The sequence below is a fragment of the Balaenoptera ricei genome, chromosome 20 (genome assembly GCF_028023285.1).
Source record: "Balaenoptera ricei isolate mBalRic1 chromosome 20, mBalRic1.hap2, whole genome shotgun sequence".
NCBI lineage: Eukaryota > Metazoa > Chordata > Mammalia > Artiodactyla > Balaenopteridae > Balaenoptera > Balaenoptera ricei.
In genome coordinates this window covers 42,901,004-42,927,092 of record NC_082658.1, presented here as the reverse complement: position 1 = coordinate 42,927,092, position 26,089 = coordinate 42,901,004, and the positions used below count along the sequence as shown (strand labels likewise).

Sequence of the window (26,089 nt, the reverse complement as noted above, 5' to 3'; positions counted from 1 at the left end):
CATCAGATTCTGGGCATAGACAAGGACTTGATTTAGGAAGGCAGGCTGGCTGTCCAGAGCAGCTTTGTCTCATGGAAAGGACATGTGGCTGAGTAGGGGAGTGACCAGCCAGGAGTCAGGAGACCTGTGTTTCAGTGCAGCCCCTGAGGAACGGAACAGCAGTGGTAGGTGGGGTGATGCTCATTTATTCATGGAAGATCAGTATAGATTGTTTTCTCAGGGGAGCCTGAGAAGCATCCTTAAGGAGAGAGCGGGAACTCAGCCAAAAGAACTGACCTAATTGGAGGTCTCAGCAAGGATCCGGAGCTGTTTCCTGATCCCTCGTGGCCAGGACCCTGTGGCCTGTGACTTGTGTTTTTGTGGTTTAGAGAAACAGGATGGAAAGGCAGAGGTACCAGACCCTTTCTGGGCATTTAACTTCTTCTGTTGGTCTGATGTGGCACTGGACTTTGTAAGAAACAAGGGGTTCAGCTGTGCAAGTTGAAAGTCTTGGATATTTAACTCTTCTGGTTTCTCAGGCTCTTTCCGGAACCTCGTGATCTCTACATTCATGCTGGTCTTAGGCACTTCAGATACAAAGAGAACCTTGTTCTTCAGCTTGTTTTGGATCCAGGGATCAATCGAGGCCCAAAGAATTAATGTTTCTTGTAGCTGCATTGAAACAAAGGCCCTGTGGCTGGCTCACTTCAGGCCAACACTGGGAGGGGCGGGGGAGCTCTGGCTACAGGCCCCTCTGGTCCCAGGGAATGAGGTCAAGGGGACAGTGTCTACGGGCGTATTCCCCTCTCCTCCCCTCTGACAAAGAGCACGTGGCGTGAGGATAGGTGGGAGAGGCTTGGAGGAAGGGTTGAGAAGAGGAAGAGGTGGGTGGGGATGCCTTACACTTTTCTTCACAGACGGGCTCTTTTCCACATCCAGCATGTCTAGGACCAAGTGGAACACTTGTGGGCTGCGGATCCCCAGGGCGCCCTGGCAGAGGCAGGATGAGGGCGCCTAAATAGCCGGCCCCGGGAAGATGCCCCGTCTACACTCTTCCATTCTAGTGCCCTTGTGATGACCCTGTGCCTGGAGAGGAGATAAGGCTTCCCAGCAGAGGTAGCACTTTCCTTGCCTTTTGGGGCCACTTCATTGGGTTCTGGTACAATTTTTTCACCAGAAGAGTCAAGATAGTTTCTACGTGTAATATCTAAGCAATGCCCCTCACACCCTTCTCCTGTCCCTTATCCCACCCACCTCCAATCCTGAAGAAAATCTTCTCCTGAACGCCTGATAGGGCTGGAATTCTAAAATAAAAAAGCAAGCAAACAACCTCCCCAAACTTTACAGCCCTTTCTTCCCTTCAGTAACTCTGCTGGACTGCCCGCTCCCCCTGCCATCAAAACATCTGGTCAGAGTAGCGGAGCTGGCCTTACCAAAGAGATGACTGCTTCCTGGCGTGCAGTGGCATTTGAGCTCATCAGTTGCCTGGAGAAGGGAGTGAGTGTGTTGTGGTCCAGTTAAGGGGAGGGGAGCAAGGCTGGCTGCTTCCTACAGTCCAGAGTGAGTCAGGCATAAGGCTGATGTGTGATGTTAATTTTATTAACGTCCCCTTCTTATTTCTTGGGTCAGGAAAGGGGCTGGGAGGGGAAGGGTAGGTACTACGGTTTTCCAGGGGGCACTAAATGGCGATCAGGACTCGCATCTGTCCAGAACATTGCCTTTTACAAGTCCCTTTCATGTCCTCATCTTAATCGGAGCTTTATAGCAACCCTGACTGGTAGGTATTATCAGCCCCTTTTTACAGATGAAGAAAAGCCCAGAGGTCAAAGAGTGACTTGGCCAGGGGCACAGGCCAGTGCGAGCTGAGAATGGGCCGTGGGTTCTCAGCTCTCTCTGACCCTCTGTCCCCTTCTCACAGCCTCGGATTTGGCCCTGGCAGTTCCCAGCCCAAGCCACTCACGCCTCCACCAAGTTCATCATTGTGGGCTTCATCTTGAGCTCTTCCACAGTTTCAGCAACAGCCTGCCTCATAGCCTGAAGAGGGATTAAGGTGAGACAAGGATTCAGGGGTGTACCCTTAAGTGCTTCTCAAACCTTATTGAATGTTTACTTTGTGCTACATATATGATCCTTGCCTCGAGGAGCTCACGCTCTGGTGGGGAAAGCAGACAAGTGGAACAGTCAGTCACACTCCTGAACTAAGTGTAGGGGCAATAGGAGGGTCTCCTAGCTCAGTCTGGGTACCAGGAAGACTTCCTGGAGGAAGCGATGCCTCTGCTGAAACCTGAACATGGAGCATGAGTTAACCAGGTAGAGGGCTGGGGGCAGATTTCCCGGGCAAGAGGGAGAGCATGCACAGAAGCCTGGAGGCAAGGGAGAGCGCAGAGAGGTTAGGGAGCAGAAAACAGTTCAGTTTGGCTAGGTGACCAAACGGACTCTTCAGAGTGGGGCACTCTGAGTAATTACACTGGGACCACAGGTATAAATCAGGACGGGGTGTTCCTAAGCGCAGCTGGTGTGTGGCTCTGAGCGGGAGTGTAGTGGGGCTAGAGACGTAGGCAGGACTTGGGTGGTGAAGGGCAGTGTAAGCCCTTCTGAGGGCTTGGGGAGCGATTGAGAAGTTCTATGCAGAGGTGAGCCGCAATCTGATTCACAGTTTAGAAAAATGTCTTCAGCAGTTCTGTGGCTGGTTTTGTAGCAAGCTATAACAAAGATGAAAGCAAGGGAGCACAGAGGAAGGCAGGGTGATTCTGTTGTTGGTGATCTGGGAAAGCTTCCCATAGGAGGTGTTGTTTGGACTGGCTTGGAAGGGGCAATCGTATTTTAATAGGCAGAAGGAGAAAGGAGTTACTTACCAGTGGGACTGAAAGCATGCGGCAGTTTTCCACCTTGCAGAGGAGGGAGAGATGACTCAGGGCATTTTAAGCTGAGAGAACGGCCCGCATGAAGGCAAGGTGGCTTGAAAACAGGGGCTGCATTAGGGTGAATGTGATGCTTTGGGGGGCAGCGTGGTGAGAACCAAGACAGGGGGTTCTTTAGAGAAAGGTGGAGAGACAGGTTTGAGCTGCCTGGACTTGGGAGTTTTGGTCTCACTTACAAAGAAGGGTTCATTATACGTCTTCCTCCTGAGCAGGTCAAATGTGAGTCCTTCCAGGCCCTGTGCCTGGATCTGTTCCAGCCCAATGGTCTTGAGCATCTGGCTGGCTTCAAAACGGTGCTGAGGGCAGGGGTGGGGAAGACATGAAGGATAGACTCCCTTCCTCATCCCCCAGCCCTGTCCTAGTCCTGGAGAAGGAAGGGTACTAGGCAGCCCTAGAGCTTACCTCAAGGACACTGGAATAGCACAGCTGGTCTAGGATGGTCCTGATGACCGTGGCTGAGTGCACACCCATTATCTTGACCAGCATACTGAGTGCCTGTGGAGGTGGGCAGGGCGGGCTGGGGTATACCAGACCAAGAGGCATCTGGATGGCCAAGCGGGCTTGAGGGCTAGAACTTGTAGGGAATAGGTGGGGTCCTTTCGCCTCCCTCTTGGCCTCGTGAGTGAGAGCATAAGTTCATGTGTGCACACACATGCACATACGTGCATGAACACCCATACACATTGAATGTACACAGACACGTGTACATTTAGCGTCCATACGACCCAGTACTCGTATGTATATACATACTGACGAAACACACAGAGGACCCTGTGGTGCTCCTTGCGGGAGCTTCTTTTCTCTGGGATGAGGATGACAGGGTCCACACCCCACCAGTCAGCACCGGTTCCCCAGTGCTCCCCAAGGAGCTCGTCCTCCTGCCCCTCGCACCTGCATCTGCTGGGTCTTTGGCCCTTGGTGCAGGCACTGCAGCAAGTACTCTCGGGCTGTGCTGCTACAGGGCCTCAGGAACCCCAAGCACAGGGCCGCCTCCACTGCTGCCTTGTTCCCTGACTTCTTTATCAGCATCTGCAGCACAGGCACCAGCTTCTCTCCATCCTCGACCTGAGTCCTCTGAGAGGGAGATGAGGGACACGGGTGGTGGGACTATGTCTTCGGCCAGGCTTTGTCAGGAAGGCAATTCATTACTGCTTCCAGACCATTCTCCCTCCTCCTTAAGGTGAATCTCACGTCATGAGATTATTTTACCCACTTCCCTTATTTTTGCTGTCATCTACTTGCTCCTAGGCCGCATCCTTTCATTTCTCTATGACTTTTCTTGTGGATGGATCAATGTTACTCTCTAACACTTCTGCCGTCTTAATTCTTGGCATTTGAAAAAATATACATGTCATTGATCCAAAGCCTCTCCTCCAATAACCTTGTCCTCTACTCTATGTCAGCCACTAATTCCCACAGAGAGACTTTATCATTACCCATTACTGCAACTTCTCTATGACCCCTCCCCACCATCTTTCTGCTTCTCCTCTGATGTCAACAATTGTTGGACTCCACAAAGACTAACAATTCACTGAGCACCTTTTCACTGCTCCTCACTTTCTTCCCTCTTTACCCAGCTTCAGTTCCATGGTCCCGCTCACTCAACTCCTTTACCCCCTCTTGCTTCATTGTACTCAACTCTCCACCAACTCTGTGCCTGCACTTCCTGGCGGGAAACAAAGTTATGATGACTAATCTTGCTTGAAACGTATGAACACAAACCTCGTGTAGACCCTTAATGCTGACTAGTGATCGGACTGCTTTTCCTCAGGCAATTCTCTTTCCCACCCTTCTAATTCATTCTCTTTCCTCTGGAACCTCTAACACTTCTTCCTCTATTCTCTTAAGTTGATGACCTTGCTTCCTACTTTACTGAGCAAATAAAAGCAACCGGAAAAGAAGTTCCAGAGACACTTACCACCACTTCTATCCAACTTTCAACACCTGCACCCATATGTTCTTCCTTTCCACGTGTTACAATGGACCATGACCATCTATCTAAAGTCAGTCTCTCTTACTCATGTGTTCGAGCTCATCCCTTCTCATCTGCTCAAGAATATTGCTGCATAAATCTTCCCACCCTCTTCAAAATGATCATTTTCCTAACGACTGGATCATTACACCTCAGCATTGAAACATGCTGTTATTTTCCCTTTTTCTAGTATTTACCCCTGCTGCTGACTACGACTCTTTTCAGCAAAACTTGGAAAGTTGTCCATGCTTGCCGACTCTAACTTCTTTCCTCCCATCCTCTCTTAAATCCACTCTATTCAGGCCTTCACTCCCACTTTCCCACCAGAATGGTTCTTTTTAAAAAATATTTATTTATTTATTTGGCTGCGCCGGGTCTTAGTTGTGGCATGCGGGATCTTCACTGTGGCATGTGAAATCTTTTTAGTTGCGGAATGTGGGATCTTAGTTGCGGCATGCGGGATCTTTAGTTGTGGCATGCGGAATCTTCAGCTGCAGCACACGGGATCTTGAGTTGCGGCATGTGGGATCTAGTTCCCTGACCAGGGATCGAACCTGGGCCCCCTGCATTGGGAGCGTGGAGTCTTAGCCACTGGACCACCAGAGAAGTCCTCACAATGGTTCTTGTTAAGATAATCAATGATTCCCACATTGTTAAATCCATTGGATCGATTCTCAGTCCTTCTATTATTTGATATGGTTGATTTATCTCCTTTCCTTGATATATGTTCTTCACTTGATTTTCAGAATGCTGCACTATTGTTTGTCTTCCTACCTATTGGCCACTTCTCAGTATTTACTGGTTCTTCCTCTTATCTCTGACCGCTTAACATTGGGGTGCCCCAAGGCTTGATTCTTGGTTCTTAGTGATCTCATCTAGGTGAATGACATTATATGCTACTTATATGCTGACAACTCATAGATTTCTTCCTCTAGCTGTATATCTAACTGTTTACTTGCTGTCTCCCTTGGAGGTCCGGTAGACATCTGAAACATAACTTGTCCAAAATTGGGCTTTTGATATTGTAGTACCTCCAAGCCTGTTCCACCTGCAGCTTTCTCCATGTTAGTGGGTAACAACTCCATCCTTTCAGTTTCGAGGCCAAAAACCTTGACCTCATCCTTGTTTCCTTACTGTCTTTTTTTAATTTTAATTTTAATTTTTTAAATTTTTGGCTGTGTTGGGTCATTGTTGCTGCGCGCGGGCTTTCTCTAGTTGCGGTGAGCGGGGGCTACTCTTCGTTGTGGTGTGCGGGCTTCTTATTGTCGTGGCTTCTCTTGTTGTGGAGCACAGGCTCTAGGTTCAGTAGCTGTGGCACGCGGGCTCAGTAGTTGTGGCTCGCAGGCTCTAGAGCGCAGGCTCAGTAGTTGTGGTGCACGGGCTTAGTTGCTCCACGGCACGTGGGATCTTCCCGGACTAGGGCTCGAACCCGTGTCCCCTGCATTGGCAGGCGGATTCTCAACCATTGCGCCACCAGGGAAGTCCCCCTCACTGTGTTTTATAACTCACATTTAACCTGTCAGAGTTTTGCTTTAAAAATGTATCCAGAATTGAATAACTTCTTACCAACCACATTGCAACCACCATGGTCCAAGCCACCATCGTATCTCACCAGGATTGCTTCAGCAGCCCCTAACCAGTCTCTCTGCTCCCACTTTTGCCCCCCGCCCCTGCCCATCTTTTTTCAGCATAGCAGTAAGAGTGAACCTTCTGAAACATAAGTTAGATTATGTTACTGCTTTGCTCAAATACCTGTTCCACTCAGAGTAAAAGCTCAAATACTTAAAAGTCATCCAGAAGGCCACATATGATCTAGTCTCCTTTAACGTCTTTGACCCAGCTTCATTTCCTCCTGGTTTCTCTGTTCCCACTCCACTTCCTTCACGTGGCCTCCTTGCTGTTCCTTGACCACGCCAAGTGTGCTCCTGCCTTAGGGCCTTTGCCTGGATTTGTCCTTCTGCCGGGATGCCTTCTCTCAGCTATCTGCAAGGCTCACCCCTCGCCTTCTTGTCTGTGCTCAGACGACAACTTCCAAATGAGGCCTTCCTTGTCCTCCATGTTTAAAAGTGCAACTCATCCCATCTCCACTCGGCATTCCTGATCACTCTCACCTTGCTACGTAATTTTTCCATTGCACTTGGCACCTCTAACATACTATATAATTAAATTTATTGGTTATTACATGTCTCCCCCCACTAGAATGTAAGCTCCACGAGAGCCAGGATGTCTGCCTGTTTGGGTTGCTGACATATCCCAAGGGCTTAGGATGGTGTCTCGCACACGACAGCTGTTTAATATATGTTTGTTGAGTAAATGGATGAGTGATGAATTCTGTTTCACGTGGAGCAGTGATGGGGTCAAAGTAAGAGGACCCTAAGGGGGAAAAGTCTTGAGTAGTGTCAGCAGACTCTCTTGCTCCCTGTCCCCTTTTGGCTGAGGTCTTCCTTTAATAGGTTATTTTAAGGATGATAATAATGATGATGAGTTATCACTTAAAGAGCACAGGCGTTGAACTAGGTGCTTTACGTATATTATCTCATTTAATGTTCTCAACAATGCTATAAGATAACTACTCTATCCATTTTAGAGACGGACAAATGACACCTCTGAAAGCTGGCTTTTCAGAGGTTGTATGACCAGTTAAGTGGCTCTGCCAGTGCTTCTGTCCAGGGAACCTATTCCACAGGGGACTCCACAAGGACAACGTCCTCCGCCATCAAAGCCAGGAGCTAGGTTACCTTCTCCCTGGCTTAACCCCGTGCCAACACCGTCAATTACCTTGTCTTACCTCGCCCCAGTGACTGACTCTCCTCCCAATCACCTGGTCTTTGGGGACAGCAGCCCAGGAGTTCAGAGACACCCGTAGCGTTGTCAGAGTATCCATCCTTTGCCCCTCATTTTGCCCCTTCAACTGCTTGATGAGAGCTTGGATCACATGCTTATTCAGGCAACCTGGACGGGGAGGATCCTCAGGTCAGGGCGGAGCCTCAGGGCTGCTCCTCTCTGCCGGAACCCATTTGACCCCTGTGCCTTCAAGACAGAAGTTCCAAGTTCTAGGTCACAGGGTTGCCCGTCCCCTCAAGACACCAGAGCGGCTGGCTGAGCATGACGGCCGTTCCCAGAGCCCGCTCTCTCCCTCCCTCCAATCTCCTCTCGCTTTTCACCCCGCCTTCCTCTCTCTGCCCAACAGTACATCAGACAATTCCCAGACCCTGCCAACGGTTAGGTGGCAGTGAGTGTACAGTCCAGTCCCTCCGGTCCTTCCCCAAAGGGCAGCGTGGGCTTCCTTCCGCACCACCCGCCTTCTCCCCGCCCAGGGAGAGGACGTACTCACCCAGGATGGCCAGGGTTTGACAGGCCTCACACTTCACTTTCTCTGGGCCAGTTTGGGCCTGATTTAAGAGGCGGTGGGTGGGAACATGCCATAAGGTGGTGGAATGTCAGAGCTTTCAGGATCATCTCAGCTTAACTTTTCATTTTACAAATGAGGAAACCGAGGCCTAGAGAGTGACCTGTTTACGCTCAAACACAGGGTACAGGCAGGATGGTACGATGGAAGGAACACGACTTGGGAGTAAGGCTTTTGTTCACATCCCTGTCTGGTATCTGGTAGCCACGTGGCCTCGGGCAAGTCACTTGGCCTCTGAGAGCTTTCGTTTTCTCGTTAGAAAAATGCAGCTACTACTACCTATTCCTAATACTGGAAGATTTAAATGAGATTCTGTGTAAGAACACAGACCCCCCCCCTTATAAATTGGCATATAGGCACAGGCATTGACTTAGTTAAGGTAGAGAATGAACTCAGTCCCAGTTTTCTCCTGGCTTTTTAGTTGCTCGTCTTTCGTGTTAGACAAAGGGGATCTTCATATTCCCCCTTCCCCATCCTTTTAGATCAAGCTGCCCTTTAAAGAAGCCAAGGGCATGAGATGGGGACATGCCACACAAGGCAGCTCTCTCCTCCCTGGATCTGACCCATAGTCCTTGAGCCCGGCGAGCCTTGTCAGTGCCCATGTGCCAATGCTCTACACACCTCAGGCTCTGTTTCCTCCTCTCCTGAACTCTGTGCAGCCCCAGACTCACCACCTGCCATAGTGCTTCCATGATGAACTTGTCTCTGACGCCCAGGCACCCCAGAGCCTGCAGGAACAGGGTTAGAGGGAAGGGAAGAGACCTTGGACACCACTGCCGGGAATTTCCATCCTCTGGACACGGCTGGAGTTTATTCTGGGAACATCACTCCACCCTTGCCCTCCACCTCAAGCATCTTTCTGCTCCCCAGCTCAGCCAACTCCTACCTGTAACCACGCCCCTCCACCCTTGCCACTTCTCACCTGTGCTGCATAGAGTTGCTCATCCTCTCTGGGAGATTTCAGGCTTTCTGTGAGTTCCTGCCCATCAAAGCGAGCCAGTGGAAGGGAAGAAAGGGATACGTAGAGTTCTACAGCTATACTTTCAAACTGGAAGGAGCTCATCCAGTCCAATCCCCTTTCCTCCCCTCCCTCCGTTTTGCAGGCAGCAGGCAGGGACTGAGGGCGGAAGGATGGTGTGAGCCCCAGGTAAGGGCACCCACAGAAGGAGAGTCTCCCCATTCTCCCCCCAGCCGTGGTCCCTGACCTTTAATCTTTGCCACTTCAGGAGGTCCCCAGTAGGGTCTAAGGGCTTAGATTCCATCTGAGGCTTTACAATCAGCTTGCTCATTGGGAGATGGAGTTTTTGGATGAGGGTACCCTCTTTGAGGTACCTGTGTGAGAAATTGCACAGGTAGCCCTGGTCCCCTTGTTCCCTCCCTCCTTACTTCACACACTCTTCTCTGCCTCTGGTCCTCAGCCCAGCTCAGAGGTGAGACCAGAGGAAGAAAGATGAGCCTCCTTCTACCCCAGGGTCTTCTCTGAGGTCTGGAGGCTGACTTGCACCACGCCCAGCCCCACTCCACCCCTTTCTTCTCTTCCCTTCCTTTCCTAGAAGATGTGGAGGGCGTGGAGAACAGGAAGAGGCCCAACACACCTAGGGCGATCTCTCATTTTCCACAGTATCTTCTGGGCCTCCCGTTCCTTTTGCTGATTATACAGGGTGTGCCAGTGCGTGTAGATCTCAGGCTGCGTGGAGTAGCAGTAAGGTACGGAGTTTGGCTTGCTCGGGTGCTGCCTCCAGCACTCCGGACTTGGGGGAAACTCTTCCTTTGGCATCTGGGGGTGTGAGTGGCAGAGCAGTCACAGGGGACATTGCTCAGCCAGGAAAAGGGCCAGGGTGAGAAGGGACTAGACGAGGGAAACAGCCCTTCAGCCTGTCATCTGAGCTGAAGTCACAGCCACCTCCGAACCCACTATGTGACTCGGGCAAGTTACTTCACCCCACCAAGATCTCAGTCTTATCATCTGCAAATTGGAGCTAATAATCCTTGTTCTGTACCCCTCCCAGGGTGGTTGTGAAGAACAAATGACATAAAGGTTGTGAAGCCGTTGCTGGTCTGCAAATTGATCTGAGTACAGTTGGCCCTCTGTATCCGCGGGTTCCACATCCACGGATTCAACCAACCACAGATTGAAAGTATTTGGAAAATAAAAATTCCAGGAAGTTCCAAAAAAACAAAACTTGAATTTGCCACGTACCCAGCAACTCTTTACATACCGTTTACGTTGTATTAGGTATTATAAGTAATCTAGGGAGGATGTGTGTAGGTTACATGCAAATACCACACCACTTTATACAAGAGACTTGAATATCCATGGATTTCGGTATCCACAGGAGTCCTGGAACCAATCCCCTGCGGATACCGAGGGACAACTGTACACAGTTTGGTTAGTTGAGCATCTCAGAGTACTTTGAAAAAGCCTTCCGGGCAAGGAGATGGAAAGGCAAGGGGCAAGGGAGATGTGGAGTAAAGAGTGGGGGGCAGAAATTCAGGCTACAGCTCCTTCATTCAGGCATTCAACAGATACTTAGTGAGCACCTACCATGTGCCAGGCACTAGGTGCTGGGGATACAATTATCACCCCTGCCCTCAGGGAACTTAATAGTTTTGTTGGAAAAGCAGCATTTCTTCAAATAATCTATCTCTTATACAATTGTGGAACTGTAGCTCTGGTTGCAGTGGAGGGTTTTGGATGGGTCAGGGGCTTTCTCGGAAGGTTTGGCTAGGATTCATTCCTGTCTCTTCTCAAGCCTTTCTGTCTCTACAACAGATCTCTGAGCAACAAGGAAGAGGGGCTTCAGCCAGTGGTTCCCAGTGTGGTGACTGAGAAGATCATCATAAGAGTTCTCGGGTGATTGTCATGACTTCAGAAAATGGGGCATTGACTCAGTATGAGTAAGGTTGTCAGATTTAGTAAAAACCAAGCAAATAAAAAACAGGATGTCCCGTTGAATTTTGATTCCAGGTAATGAAGGCAATATTTAGGACATATTCATACTAAAAAATATTCATTGTTTAGCTGAAATTTAGATTTAATCAGGCATCCCATTTTATCTGGCAACTCTAATGAGGAAGATCCCTGTGTTAATAAAAATGACTCATTATTAAGCCCTGCCTGCATAGCCTAAGCCTTACAGATATTATCTCATAGCAACCTGATAAAGGGAGATGGGCAGGGGTTGGCTTGTGACAGAGGATACTCCTGAGGCTCAGGGAGGGAAAGTGACTTGTCCAAGGTCACACGTAGTTAGTGGCAGCCCCAGGGGTGAGTGTCAGGGTTCTGTGAACTAGCCTTAATGGGAAAGGATAGTCTGCTGCCCATCCTACTTCAACAAAGCTCCCAGGGTGGCAGAAGTTCGGGGTCTTACCTGGTGGCAGGACAAGGGCAGGAGAACAGGAGCTGTGGCTCTTCTGAGTTCTGTGGTACAAATGAGATGGCAATGACAAGGGTGGATTGAAGAGTCATCATTCCAGTCTTTCATTTATTTAGCATTAGCATTTAATGAACGCTGTATCAGGCACTGGGAGGTAAATAAGGCATTGTTCCTGTCGTTAAGGGACTCATACTTTTCTGGTATCTTGGTCTGTGGAACAGTAAGATTGCCATAGCCTGGGAGCTTCTCAGAAATGCAGAGTCCCAGGCTCCACCCTAGACCCACTGAGTCAGGATCTTCATTTGAGCAGGATTCCTATGCACGTTGAAATTGGAGAAACACTGGTCTAGCAGAGTGGTTCTCAACCCTGGCTGGGTATTAGAATTATTTGAGGGAATTTTTAACATGCCTCAGTCCTACATCAGAGTAATTGACTCAGATTCTCTGAGGAAGGGGCCCAGGCATTTTAGAAAGCTCCCCCGAGGATTCTAATGTGCAGATAATGGTGAAAACCACTGGTCTCATTCAGTGGCTCTCAAACTTGCGTGTGCATTAGAAAGAACTGGAGAGCTTGTTAAAACACAGATTTCCTTATCCCCAGATGAAGACTCATCCCCAGAGTGTTGATTCAGTAAATCTGGGGTGTGGTCTGAGAATTTGCTTTTCTGACAAGGTACTGATGCTGCTGGTCCTGGGAACATACTTTGGGAACCACTGGTCTAGCCGGTGAGACAGAACTGTTTACTGGTGATTAACAGAGGGAAACAAATGTGAAGATGGATAAAGGCACAGGTGGTCCAGATGAGGGGTCCCTAACCTGGTTGGGAGGAGCAGGAAGGGTTTCCCAGAGGAGATTATACACAAGCTGAGTCTTCAGAGCAAGTAGGAGGTAGCCAGACAGATGAGGGGGAGGAGCAGAGGGCACGAGGAATACCTTCAAACCTTGGAGTTGTAAGAATGGGGTGCAGATGAGGGGGCAGAAGCTGGGGAGACACAGAGACATCCCACCTTAGAGGGCGCTGGAGACTTACCTTGAGGGCTGTGGGGAGCCTTGAAAGTATCCAAGGGTCTGCCCTGCCTCTTCCCATGGATCTGCTGACATCACCCAGACCCCTGCCTGGGAGTGGGTGCCAGGGAGCTTTCCTTTTCAGGTCCCTGTCCCTGACTCCACTCCTGTCCATTTCAGCCTCACCTTTGGTCCTTTCTGGATATTCCAGCCATGGGCACTTGAACATCGACCTGTTGATGTCAGAGATGTTGACTGATTTTTCGTAGGCCATCCTCTCCTCCTGGGGGAAGCAGAGAGCACCTGGGTTGGGGAGGGCACTACAGGGACTACTCCCTTGTGGGAGCAGGGTCACAGCTCAGGGAGACCTGTCCTCTGTGGCACAAGAGGGGCTAGTGAGGTGTCTGGGCTTCTGGAGGTAGAAGCCTCCAAGTGCTGGGCAACCAGATCGCCTAGGTAAATAGAACACTCCGGTTCCATTCTGGAGTCCCAGCCTTGGCATCTACTTGCCGGTGGATTGAGCTAGTCACTTTCTCTCTGGGAGCTTCACTTTCCTCATCTGAAAAGTGGGAAAGCCATGCTTGTCTGGCTAGGTAGAGGGGCAGTGGTGAGGCATAAATTCAAAAAGGAAGTCGAAGTGTTTAGCGAACTTCAAACTCACGTAGCCCACGTTAGAAGCAGGGATTGTCCTTAGGATTAGTCATCAGGAAAATGGCAAAAAAAATGGGAAAGCCCTATTCATACACACGCCTTCCTCCTTGGCAGCAAGAGACGGAACTCTTTTTTTTCCTTTTGGTCACCGAGCACATTTATTTTATTTCATTTTAGAAAAAAAAATCTGAGTTTTAAAAAATACGTGGGGATTTCCCTGGCGGTCCAGTGGTTAAGACTCCGCACTTCCCCTGCAGGGGGCCTGGGTTCAATCCCTGGTTGGGGAACTAAGATCCCACATGCCTGCCGCCCACATGCTGTGAGGCGCTGCCAAAACTCAAAAAAATAAAAATAAAAGAAACTCTGGAATTATTAAAAAATATATATATATATAAGAACAGCAATAATAAAAAAATGCAAATGTGGATAGTCACATATATTGACACTGAAAAGTAGAAATGCCATCGCTTTACAGATTTTATCTCAGAGTCTATCAGCTGTACATCAACTTCCGTTGCCACGAAGAGCTGACTGTCGTAGCGTCCTCGTGCTCGCTGAGCCACTGCTTCTGTTGAAGGTTTCACGTCATTTGTACCACACAGAATTCCTTTCATTGCTTGCAGTGATTGCTACGCTGCAACCTCGACACCTAGCATAGTGCCTGGCACACAGCAGGCAGCTCGCCGAGGCGAGAAAACGCAGGCCACCGAGTCCTCCGACTGGACCGTCGCTTCCAGTAAACTGACGTGCTGCACTGAGAAAGACAGCGTCACCATGTGGTTTTCCTGCCGAGAATGTTCAACCTGAATCTAAGTATGAGGAAACAGTAGACAAACCCACCTTAGGAAATATTCTACAAAAATCCCATCTGAACTCCTGAAGAAAATATCAATATATCTTAAGGACACAGAAAGTCTGTTAAAGGACACTAAAAAGACCCGACAGCTAAATTCAATATGTGCCTGTCATTGGAGCCTGGATTTTAAAAAATAGCTATAGAGGACATAATTGGGACAGTTGTGGGGATTTGATCATGGACTCTATGTTAGAAAATAATATCGTGTCAGTGTTAAATGCTACTCATTCTGTGGCTACGCAGAATGTCCTTGTTATTAGGAGATACACACAAAAACTGTTGGGGGGAAGTGATATCACATCTGCAACTTTCATTTCAGAAAAAAATGTACATACCAACCATCTGTATAATATACGTGTGTGTGTATATACACACACATGTATATGCACATAGATAAAGCAAATGTGGTTAAATGTTAATGTTTGAATCTAGATGAAGGGTATGTGGGTATATTCTTGCAAATTTCACTAGGTTTGAAATTTTGCAGATTAAAGATGGAAAAAAAAAAGCAGCAGCTTTGGCATTGGACCTTGGACCTGGTGCGTCTAAATGTTAATTGTACCACCTTCCACCCCACCTCCCCGGTTTTTTTGGTTTGTTTGTTTGGTTTTTGTTTTTGTTTTGCTTTGGGGCTTTGGGCAAGTTATTTCCATCTCTTGCCAAGGGTTTTCCCCCACTGTAAACAGGGTTAATAATATTCCCTGCCCCAAAGGGTTATGAAGATGAAGGATGGTGAATGTAGGGAGCTGACAATGCCCGGTGCAGAGTGATCGCGCAGTTAACGCCGGCTCTAATTATGCGGATATATTTGCTAAGACAGGTTCACAGGAAGGAACACATCGATGGGAAAGTTGGAATACTCCCACCTGAAAAGTGCTGGTGCCGTGGTAGAAAACCACAAAATCCCTCCTTCTCTTTATTTGAAAGAACTGAGGTGTTTTGGGAGTGCCCTGAAATCCCATTCCTGGGGCACGAGTGGTGTGTCAAAGAAACCCACTGCCGGTAAGGGGTAGGGTGGGCTAGGGTGGAAGCCAGCAGAGTAGGCGGAAGGGCCGACCATGGTCTGAGGAAGCAGGGAGGTGTGTGGTGGGAAGTGAGAGAAACTCTTGGGGCCTCGGGGGTGGGAGGTAGTGACTGTTGTCTCCCTTCAGAGTGGATGAGCCACTGGTCCCTTTACCTGCTCTGTCCTGCCCAGGCCCCTTCTCAGAGAGCCTGTGCCCCCGGGCCTACTCACTGCATAGGGCCACAGCCCCCAAATCCAGGGTGGACACCAGATGTGACCAGCCCTGGATCCAGTGCTTAATGCTCACGAGGAAGGGGGGGTTCCCGACAGGAAGTCAAACCAGGAGCCAGCTTTGTAATTGCGTTGAGAATTTTAATGAGAATCTGATTTCTTACATTTGCCAGTCAGCCCTTCCCAGTGAGGGGCTGAGATGGGCGCTTTGGTCATGGGGCATGACCGCAGGAGCCCAGTCTCCCTCCCTCCTTCGCCTCCAGAGGTGCTGACATCCTTCCTGACTGCAGAGCGGTGGCCGGGCGAGGGCTCTGAAGCTCGGAGCCTAGAGACCTCCTGTGCACAAGGCAGAGCCCCAGGAGCCCTGGGAGGCTTTTACAGCAGCTGCTGCGGGTGGTGGAATCTGTGCCCTCCAAGGAGCGGGCGGGAGGAGGGCACTGGGGGGAAACCTCCCAAGCTGGTTAGGACAAGAGCAAGAAGCAAAGTTTGCACAAGTTCAGGTTCAAGGCGTCCTTCATCCTAGCTCAACTCTAAAACGTTGATGTACTCCTGCACCCATTGCTTCTCTGGGTTGGCGCACACCTGGCGATTCTTTCTGGTGATAAAGCTGTGGGAGAGAAGAGGGTGAGACCTGGTCAGTGCTGGGAGAGCCAGTTTTGGAGATGAGGCGGATTGAGGCAGGGGGGAAATGATACTGGGTGGGTTAGTTTTGGAGCTCCATACGATTGTATTGGTGGCGTTCAAGGAAAGAACATTTTCTCTTCTGTTGGGTCAAAGGGCTCCAAGCCAGAAGCAGTCCTGTGTGCACTTTAACCCCCCGCCCCCCAAGCCGCAAAAACACATGCAGCCTGGAGATCTAAGGGGATACGGGGCCCTAGGAGCCCAGGGTTGAGCTGGTCAACCACTTCTCAGCGCGTCCTGTTGCAGACCCTGTGCTGGGTGGTGAAGATGCAGAGAAAAAGAGGTGTCCTCCAGGAACTGAGTCATGGCTGAGTAAGTGGGAGACGAGGTGGTGAAACAAATGTGTGATCTGGCCTTAGATAACACAGTGCCTGGCAGGCACACATAGACACTCGACAGAGGAACCCATCTGTGTGTGCCTGGGTGAACGGAAGAAGGGCATGAACTTGAGTCTTGATTTCACCACTTACTAGTTAGATCACCTTGGGCAAATCACTTAGGGCCTCTGAGTCTATACGTTTACCTCTAAAATGTGGAGAGAAATAATTCCTAGTTAGCACAATTGTTGTGAAGCTCAGATGAGATAGTATATATAAGTTAGTTTTGAAAAATACCATGCATGTGTTGTTATTGGGGTGCTGCGGGACCTCTGCTTTAGGGTGGATCAGAGCCACATGAGCCCAAAGGTCCCGGTGCTGGACACCGTGGCTCGGAGAGGTTGAGGACCCTGAGATACTGGCAGATGGCAAAGCACTTCTACCAATTAACCGGCCAGAATGTGCAGGCTGGTGAGGGCGGGAGGCCTTATCTCTACAGGTGTTGATGGTGTAAGTTGGAAGGCTCACAGGCTGGGGATCATGGGCTACATCCGGCTGCCTGCCTCACCTGTTTGCTGGGAGACTGGTTCTCTCTGAGGGACACCCTGGGCCTGGCCAGCAGTGCTACCCATTAACGTGTTACTGTGGAGCTAGTCCTGCCTATGTGGACCGTTCTCATTTTGGCTTCTCCTTCAGGATGCTTTCCTGCGCCTTTCTGAGATGTTTCCAGACAAAGTGAAGGCTTAGGTTATCTGATGGGAATGAGGATTTCTTGGCCCCTTTTCGTGCTCTATCGTGGAGAGCGTTTTTTCTCCGGGAAGCTGCTTCCCCTTCTCTGAGCCTCACTCAGAGGCACCTGACCACCTCTCTTTCTCCCCTGCCTGGGGCGCAGAGAAGAGAAAGGGAGCAGAAGGGGTGTACTGGGCTCTGGTGCCTCCTAGTATCTGTCTGCTTGTTTGGGGTGGTGAGGGAGCTTCCGATGCAGACCCTGCCCTCGGCAAGCCAGGTGTCATACAGGAAATCCTGCAGACTTACTGTCCTCTTTCCTCAGCCCCCTTGGCCTGAGGTTAGGAAGTCGAGAGGCCAGGAAACCGACATCTGGGGGGAGGGTTGCCCAGGCCTCCTGCTCCTCCCCCTGCCTGCTGAATGTGATACTGGCTAGCAAACCCCCGTTGCCAAGCCTTCTCTCCCTGCCCGCTCTGTGGGGAGCCTCTCCTGGCCTGACTTCCCTCCACCTTCACCTGCCCCTTGAGAGCAGGTGTGCTCAACGTGGGTGCCCTTCTCCCCTGTGCGCTTCCTCAAGTCTCTGGCCCTGGCTCTGGCACACCGTAGGTGCTTAATGGATATTTATTGAATGAGTTAGTGACTGAATGTTTTGCATTCACTCATCAAGTTTCACTTGTCACTTCTATGTATATAATAATACATTTAGAGGGGGAGAAGGATGATGATATAAGTTAACAACTTATCAGGCACCTAACTGTGTGCCAGGAAATATTCTAATTTTATCTTTCTTTTTATTATTCTCACTTTGACCCAGTGAGGGAAATACCTCTATTTTACTGCACTTTGCAGATGAAGAAATTGAGGCTCAGAGAGGTTAAGTGACGGGCCCAAGCTCATGCAGCTACTAGCTGGCAGAGCTGGGATTTTAATAAAGACAGACTAGCCGGGACAGCCAAGACTGCTGTATTCCTGCCACTATGACATCAGGAGACCCCTTCCTCCTATAAAAAAATGTCTCATCTCCGGCCCCAGCACCCTTTCCTCAGCTACAAACCCTTCGTCTTACATTCCCTGCTGGACTTTCCTTAGAGTTGTTGTGCTGGCACCTCGGTCCTTTCCTTTTTTTAAAAAAATTTTTTAATTTTTATTAATTAATTAATTTATTTTTGGCTGTGTTGGGTCTTCGGTCCTTTCCTTTTTAAACAGCTCTTCCTCAGGACTTCAGGGGGCTACACCTTCCCCCTTCTCCACGTCTGGGTTGAAACCTCAGCATCACACTCAACCCCTCTCTCTTCCTTGCTACCGACCTCACAGCACTTGCCTGGGCTTGCTGATTCCGCCTCGGAAGCTTCCTCACCCCGTCTCTCCTTCCCTTCAGGTGCTGTTTAGCCTCAGTACCACTCATGTGGACAACAGCAGCCTCTCCACTGGACCTCTCTTGTCTAGACTTTCCCCGTTCCAGCTCATTTCACACTTTTGCTTCATTGTGCTGACACTCAAGGCCCTCAGTGCTTTCCTAAACCGAGACTCTACAAAAACCAGGGGAGAGTCTTGGTGACATCCCCTCTGCCTCATACACCCCGTCCCTCAGTCCAATCCCAAGTCAAACAGCACTTTTTGCAGCAAACTTTGCCTAAATCCCTTCTCTTAGCTAAGCGCTGAATTGCGGTGTGTTCCGTCTTTCCTTTTGTAACGTTCGTATGCAGGGTGCCCTGGTCATTGCTACATCTGTCTTAGACTGTGAGCCCCAGAAGGGCAGGGATGGTGGTTTACTCCACTCTGCCTGCCCATAATAGGTGCTCAAAGAAGGATTTTTTTTCCTTTTGAACAATACTTGTTTTCAGAGATAAAATTAGTAGTGCTACATTTTTTTTGGCTGTGCCACGTAACATGTAGGATCTTAGTTCCCTGACCAGGGATAGAACCCGCACACGGAGTCTTAACCACTGGACCGCCAGGGAAGTCCCAGTAGTGCTAAATATTATTACTATACTTAGAAAGATTCATCAGGACCAAAGGCCAAATCTGAATACCTGTAACTTTGCCAGTGTCACAGAAATTTTTGGATTAAAAAACTTCATCGTTATATGGAAAACTTCATGATTGCCCCATTTTCATTCTTTAAGTCTCTATCATCTTAAACTTCTTAAGCCACTATCGCTAATGACCTTGCTAGGGTAGAAAGAGGAGGCTCCAGAAACAGGCTCCATCCCTCCCTCACTTACTGTGCAACCTTGGGCAAGTCACCAAACCTCTCTGGGTCTCACTTTCATTATCTGAAATGTGGAGAAAATTATGAATACCTGTCAGGGATGTTATGATAAAATGTAGAGATAATGCATGTAAGATATTTGACACACAGTACGCACTTCCTAGGTAGCAAGGATTACTATTTTTCTAAATGTGGTAGCTTACGTATTTAAAGGAGAATCTCATTTCATTATTTCTTCATCAATCAATAACTTATTGTTTTTTAACACGCTTGACTGCAACTAGGGCCTTGACCTCTGACCTCTCCTCTTTAGTTCCTTTTGAAGTTGCAGGTGGATTTGATTGGGTGTAGGATATGGGGGACGGCGGGGTTCTTAACTGGAAAGGGTTGACTGAGTCGATCTTCTCCACCCAGGGGCATGGCAGACCAGGTTCAAGTAACGGTCACATCCGTAAAGATCAGAGACCTAACCTAGCCCATCAGAGTGGGGAGGATCCTTCAGGAACACCTTGTCTAGCCTTTTTCCATGATAGCTGGGGGATCTGAAGCTAGAGAGGGCGGACCCATGGCTATTTGAGCGGCCGGAGGGTGGGTGGGAGTGGATGGGGCGCCATCTCTGAGGGCTCATGGCCGGGGGACTGGCTCTGGGGCAAAAGGTGTCCCTCCCTCACCCCCTGGAGGGTTCCACAGGGCTGAGACTCACACGACTGCTGCCATGGAGCACTTGCTGCTGGTGTAGAAATATTCCCGGAGGTGGGCGCGGGGCAGCGGGCGGGAGAGGTAGGCAAAGCAGCAGGGTGTGGTGTCCGAGGCATCTGGGAGAGGGAAGAAAGAAGACTCCTGGATTCATTGCCAGCGCACACTGGGTATGGTGCTAGGTGCTTTATATGAATTATCTTTTTTAAAGTGTTTTGGTTTTTTTTTGTTTTTAAAACATTTATTTATTTATTTGGCTGCGCCGGGTCTTAGTTGCAGCACATGGGATCTTCGTTGACTCATGCGAAATCTTAGTTGCGGCATGTGGGATCTAGTTCCCCGACCAGGGATCAAACCCGGGCCCCCGGCATTGGGAGCACGGAGTCTTAGCCACCGGGCCATCAGGGAAGTCCCTATATGATTTATCTTGAACAGACTATTATCATCCTTTGGCTGAAACTGAGGCTCAGAGAGGTAAAGTCACTTGGCCATGGACACACAGTGCCAGAGTGGGGATTCCCTCACCTAATCCTTGAGCCTTCCCTCTATACCACGACCCCATGCCTTTGGCTCTGAGGGCATCCTGCGTTTCCTCCGGGCTTGTCTTAGGTCTTCTGCCCTTATTTTTGCTCTCCTAGGATCCTCAATGGATTCAGAACTTGGTTTCTTTGAGACCTAGGGTGGGTTGCGGGGAGGTTTCCAAAACTTAGACTTCATGACTGAGCCAGGACCCCTAAGAGAGGCCTGAAGATGCATATTTTACCCTGGGACCCTCTGGCTGAGGCATACTGAGAAGGGCTCTGAACAGAGAAGGAGGACTTTTTGTTGGTCAGTTAATTCAGGATGGCCCCGGGAAGTGTCAGTTGCCATTTCCCAGCAGAGTAGTAGTGTTTCAGAGCCAAACAGAGCTGGGTTTGAACACTGCTTTCCTTACTTCCTAGTTGCGTGACCTTGGACAAGTTACTTAACCTCTCTGGGCTTCTATAAGTCGAGGACAGCTATTCAAAGAGTAGATGTGAGCGTTAAATAAGATGATATTTGCAAAGCAATCAGCACAATGCTTGACCCAGAGTGGGCATTTAATTAGATTTTGTTATCCTTTATCAAGTCCCATTTTTTTCCATCTGTGAAATGGGGGGGAATATGACTGTCCCAGGAGAGTTTTACTTAAGTGCTTAGAAGCTTCTTAGAAACCCTGCTGCTGCTAGACGTGAGTTAGTCGTGTTTGGAGGTCAGCTCGAGCTGCCCCTGCCTGCTAGTATCCCCAGCATCAGTCCACACTCAGCGAGCACCTGTAGGGCTTGGGGTGTAGACCTTGATGACACATACAAGTTGTTCAGAGGGTCCCTGCCATGAAGTGGCTTTGAGATCTATCAGGGACAACTGAACATCTGGGTAAAGCAGTACAGGAGAATGTAAATCATAGGGTTCAGATGGTATAAATGCGACAGTTGAAAAGAGGGCGAGGTCTGGGCCAGTCTAAGGGTCGGACCCCGGGGGCTGTGGTGGTCAGGACCTGGACTTACATGGGGAGGCAGATGCAGGAGCGCAGAGGGCAGCCATGGCGAGGATGACAGCGAGAGCGGCGGCGGAGACCTTCATGGTCGCTGTGAGCAGAGGCTGTGGGAGATCCACGTGCTGTCTCAGGATCCTCGGCGGGGATCCTCTGCAGCTCAGGCTGGCCCTTTATAGGGAGCCCGGCCAACAGAGGGGGCGCCCTCACTAGGGGAGTTTCCGAAAGAGCAGCCACACACTGGCTGATATCATCGGTGAAATTGCGCAAAACAGAAAAGAAAACTGAAATAGCCTCCGGAAATTTGAGTCTCTCTCTCTCTCCCTCGCACCTCTCTTCACTGCCCTCCAATCCAGAGTGAGCTCATCGCTTCCCTCTTTGCCCTTGAGAAGAACCAGCACAAGCAGCGGTGGTGGAAAAATCTCTTCCTCTGCTGCCATCCTCAGCTTCGTCTGCCAAGGCAGGGGTCCTCCCAGAGGTCAGGAAGCTGCTTCCCTGGGGACAGGAGGAGGGGCAGTACGACAAGATCAGAGCCCAGGTGCCCTGGCTCTCGCTGCAGTGCTTGGTCCGCTAAGTACTGCTCACCATGAAAAGGTTCATGGTTGGGACATCCTTGAAACTGAACGAAGTGGTGGTCTGGATTAGAGCCGAGGTCCTTCCTCCATTCCAAAGAATTGGATACAGTCAATCTTCATCCATTCCTATTTGGATAATTCAGAATTAGTGACAACTTGGCCTGGGTTGGGCTGAAGTTGACTTCTGAATTATCTAAAAGTGTCTATTGACAGTAACAAAGGCAAACACATTAAAAAAAAGCGTAATTTAAAAAAAACGTAAAAAAAAAAAACAAAAAAACGTAATCTTACACCAAGGATGTTTTTTGCTAGCTATTGTCATATATGTAACTTGGTGGCCAAGGGTGACTGAATCACCCAGAATGGGGAGAACTTGTCTCATTTCTTCCACCCAAAGACTTTGAGGCAGGATGGTTATTATTCTCCTTTTATAGAAGTGGAAACCGTGCCTCAGAAGAGGTCATTAAGGTCCTCGAGGTCACACAGCAATAAGTGAGATTTGAACCCAAGTATTTCTTTTTTTTTTCGGATTGACTTAAAAAAAGAAACTGAACCATAGTTGACTTACAAATTGTGTTAGTTTTAGGTATACAGCAAAGTGATTCAGATATATGTATATGTATAGATACATATATATCTATATATATATACATATTCTTTTTCAGATTCTTTTCCATTGTAGGTTATTGCAAGCTATTGAATATAGTTCCCTGTGCTATACAGTAGTTCCTTGTTGTTTATCTATTTTATATATAGTAGTGTGTATCTGTTAATCCCAAACTCCTAATTTATCCCTCCCTCTGCCCTTTCCCTTTGGTAACCATAAATTTGTTTTCTATGTCTGTCAGTCTGTTTCTGTTTTGTCAATAAGTTCATTTGTATCATTTTTTAGATTCCACATATAACTGATATCATATAATATTTATCTTTCTCTGACTTAGTATGATAATCTATGATGTCTGACTTACTTCACTTAGTATGATCATCTTTAGGTCCATCCATATTGCTGCAAAATGACAATATTTCATTGTTTTTTATGTCTGAGTAATATTCCATTGCATATATACCACATCTTTATCCATTCATCTGTTGATGGACACTTAGGTTACTTCCATGTCTTGGCTATTGTAAATAGTGCTGTTATGAACAACAGGTATCTTTTCAAATTAGAGCTTTTGTCTTTTCTGGATACATGCCCAGGAGTGAGATTGCTGGATCATATGGTAACTCTATTTTCAGTTTTTTAAGGAACTTCCATACTGTTCTCCCTAGTGACTGTAGCAATTTATGAACCCAAGTGCTTCTGATGACCAGGCTCAAGCTCTTTCCACTGACCCACATCATTCAGGCAGTTAAGCCGTTCTTTATCCTCTCTAGGTGCCAGGTGCTGTTCTAAACTTGTCATAAGAATCCTCTCATTCCCTCCTGCCTCGTTAACCAATTACCAATAGAAGCACAGTTTTGGAAACCATGGCCCATCTCATTTAAAGAAATAAATTGTAAGCACTTAAGAAACATCCAACCATCTACACAAAAATGATCTGCCTGTTTGAATTGTTCCCTTCATGTAATCCTCTTAGTCAGCAAACATGTGGAGGGCTGTGCGGCCTAGTGGTTAAGAGCAGGGGCTTTGGTGTTTCATTTACAAGCCAGGTGGCCTCCTGCAAGTTACTTCATCTCTCTGGTCTCAGTTTCCTCATCTATAAATCAGGGATAATAATAGTGGCCCCACCCACAGCTGTTGAGACAATTAAGTTGCCATAAATGTGCTCATGCTTGTAAAGCTCTTAAGTACAATGCCTGACACTGTTAAGTACTTAATAACATTAGCTATTATTATCGTGTTATTATTGAGTAAGAAAATGGCAGTCCCTTTAAGGATATTCTATACTGCAGGTTTTTCAGCAATCTAGACCCCACCCCCCCACCCCGCCCTGGACCCCAGTTGATGTGGATTAGTGAACTCTATTACCAAGACTATTTTTAAGCAGGTGGGTCAGTTGAGTCTTAGAGAGGTTAAATGACTTGCTTAAGGTCACAGTTCCTAAAGTGATAAGAATTCAACATGGAACCCAAGTCTGTCTTGGTTCCTAGCTTCCTACCACACTGCATTGTTTCTAGAGAAATCCCGAAACTTTTGCTAAGGCTGTTTTTCCTTGTGAGCTCTATTTCTGTTGCCTTTCCTTGATCTCAGTTTCCTTCTTTAAGGAAGAAAGGAAAGTACTTTTCTGGATACCAAATACGCTGAGTTGGGACACGAACTGAGGACGGAGCTGAGGGAACCACAGACGACCAACCTCATCCCCATCTTTAAATCCCAGTGAACGTTTCTGCTGTGTGTAAATGTGTGTGCATGTCTGTGTATAAATGGTAGTGGGAATAGGGAGGGGGTAGGATGGCAGGGTTGCTAAACAGGTATAGGCAGTGGGTACATCAGGAGTATTTTTCTTCCCTTTTGGTGGTTCCAGTGGATTGTGGGTGTGCAGAGGAGAGAGAAGAACCTGACTGTAATTCCATTTCTGCCACTCACTTTCTCCTGTGCAAAATCAGAGTTCAGACTCACGGAATCAGCATATTCTCTGGCTCTAAAGTACTGATTCCATGAGGAAATCAGAGCGCCTGTGTAAACAGTACAGTACCTGGTACAGGGTGGGTGTCCAATGAATGGCAACTGTCATTATGATTTACCTGGCATTCTGTGTTCCTGAAAACCAGGAACAGCTGCCTGTCTGACTCACCACAAGGGCGGTCGAGAGGATCAAGGGGAGTGATGACAGTGGACGTGCTTAGGAGGCCGTCAGGTGAGGTGAAAACGTCACGAAGCTGTCTCTGTCCTCCCTATCCCGCCAGTGTGGTTGGCCTACACCGCTCCATCATTCCTTGCTGCCTCCGCAAATTGTCACTGAGAATTGCTGTGACCCAGGCAGCCCTCTAGGCGCTGAGGACACCATGTGAGCCAAAGACCTGCCCTCTGGAGTGTCTGTTTGTGTGTGGGGGAGGGGAGAGCTCACCCAGAACAAGGGAAAACATACTCCTTTACTATGAGTCAACTTTTCACTGGTCTTGTCTTAACTCCCTGAACACAGTAACAATGTCCTATGCTTTTTTTTCTTTTTTTTCTATTTGTTTTTTGTATTCTCCCCCTGCATTCCAACAAATGTCTTGGACACGATAGATGCTTAAATTAATGCTGCTTTAGTCTTGATAACTTCTTACAGCATCTTGATTAAGTTCATGGGCTCTCTAGTGTCTGACTCCTGGGTTCAAAACCCAGCTGTATTATTAATTCTGGCTTGGAGCAAGTTGCTTACTTTCTCTGGGACTAAGTTTCTTCATCTGTCGAGTGAGAGATTGATTCTAACCTGTTTTGGGGAATGGAGCCCTTTAAGAATCTGATGAAAGCTGTGAGCACTTTCCACAAACATGTGGAGACCTACCCAAACACTCACACATGTGATTTTTGCATATAAGAGGTTCATAGACCCAGCAGGCTCACTGATGGGCCTCTCGAGTTCAGAGGGCTGGTTCTCATCACCCTTCCTCCGTCCTGCACCCCTTTTCCTAGCGCATCCCGCGCTGAAGCCAGACGCGCACTCCGCCCCAGCCTGCTGCAGCTCCTCCCCTGCCCTCCTGTCCCAGTCTTCCTTTTTCCTCTTTCATTTCATTTCCTAAGCGAAGCTGGCTGCCTGCTCAGCCTCCCACTGTGATGTTAGGAAACCAAAAGCAGGCAAAGAAAGTGAAACCTCATCCTATCTGGATTCTGAAGCTTTGCTCTGACCTGGAGTTCCCCCCATGACTGTGTGGGGAGCAGCTCTGGCTGTTTTGGCTGCTTTTAAAAAAAAAAATGTCCAAAGCAGGGAAATTCCCTCTATCCTCTAGGAATCCCAGTCTGGGCCCCAAGAGAAGCCTGAGGCAAAGTCATTTCCTCCTCATGAGCCTTAATTTTCTCCATTCACAAATTGGA

At 48.5% G+C, this 26,089-nt stretch overlaps 2 protein-coding genes across 2 annotated transcripts; both read right to left on the bottom strand.

Moving 5' to 3' along the window:
• Positions 1-276: 276 nt before the first annotated feature.
• Positions 277-12,938, bottom strand: HEATR9 (HEAT repeat containing 9). The gene is made up of 15 exons (XM_059906424.1): positions 12,851-12,938; positions 11,653-11,702; positions 9,877-10,058; positions 9,487-9,613; positions 9,204-9,260; positions 8,953-9,009; positions 8,207-8,264; positions 7,694-7,824; positions 3,792-3,974; positions 3,303-3,395; positions 3,077-3,196; positions 1,940-2,013; positions 1,413-1,464; positions 883-969; positions 277-651 (listed from the first exon to the last, which is right to left on the bottom strand). Exons 1-15 carry the CDS (start codon positions 12,936-12,938, stop codon positions 277-279), a joined length of 1,734 nt encoding a protein of 577 aa, XP_059762407.1.
• A 2,587-nt stretch (positions 12,939-15,525) lies between these two features.
• CCL5 (C-C motif chemokine ligand 5) lies at positions 15,526-21,729 on the bottom strand. The gene is made up of 3 exons (XM_059907476.1): positions 21,564-21,729; positions 20,045-20,156; positions 15,526-16,012 (listed from the first exon to the last, which is right to left on the bottom strand). Exons 1-3 carry the CDS (start codon positions 21,637-21,639, stop codon positions 15,925-15,927), a joined length of 276 nt encoding a protein of 91 aa, XP_059763459.1. The 5' UTR covers positions 21,640-21,729; the 3' UTR covers positions 15,526-15,924.
• Between the last annotated feature and the right edge of the window lie 4,360 nt (positions 21,730-26,089).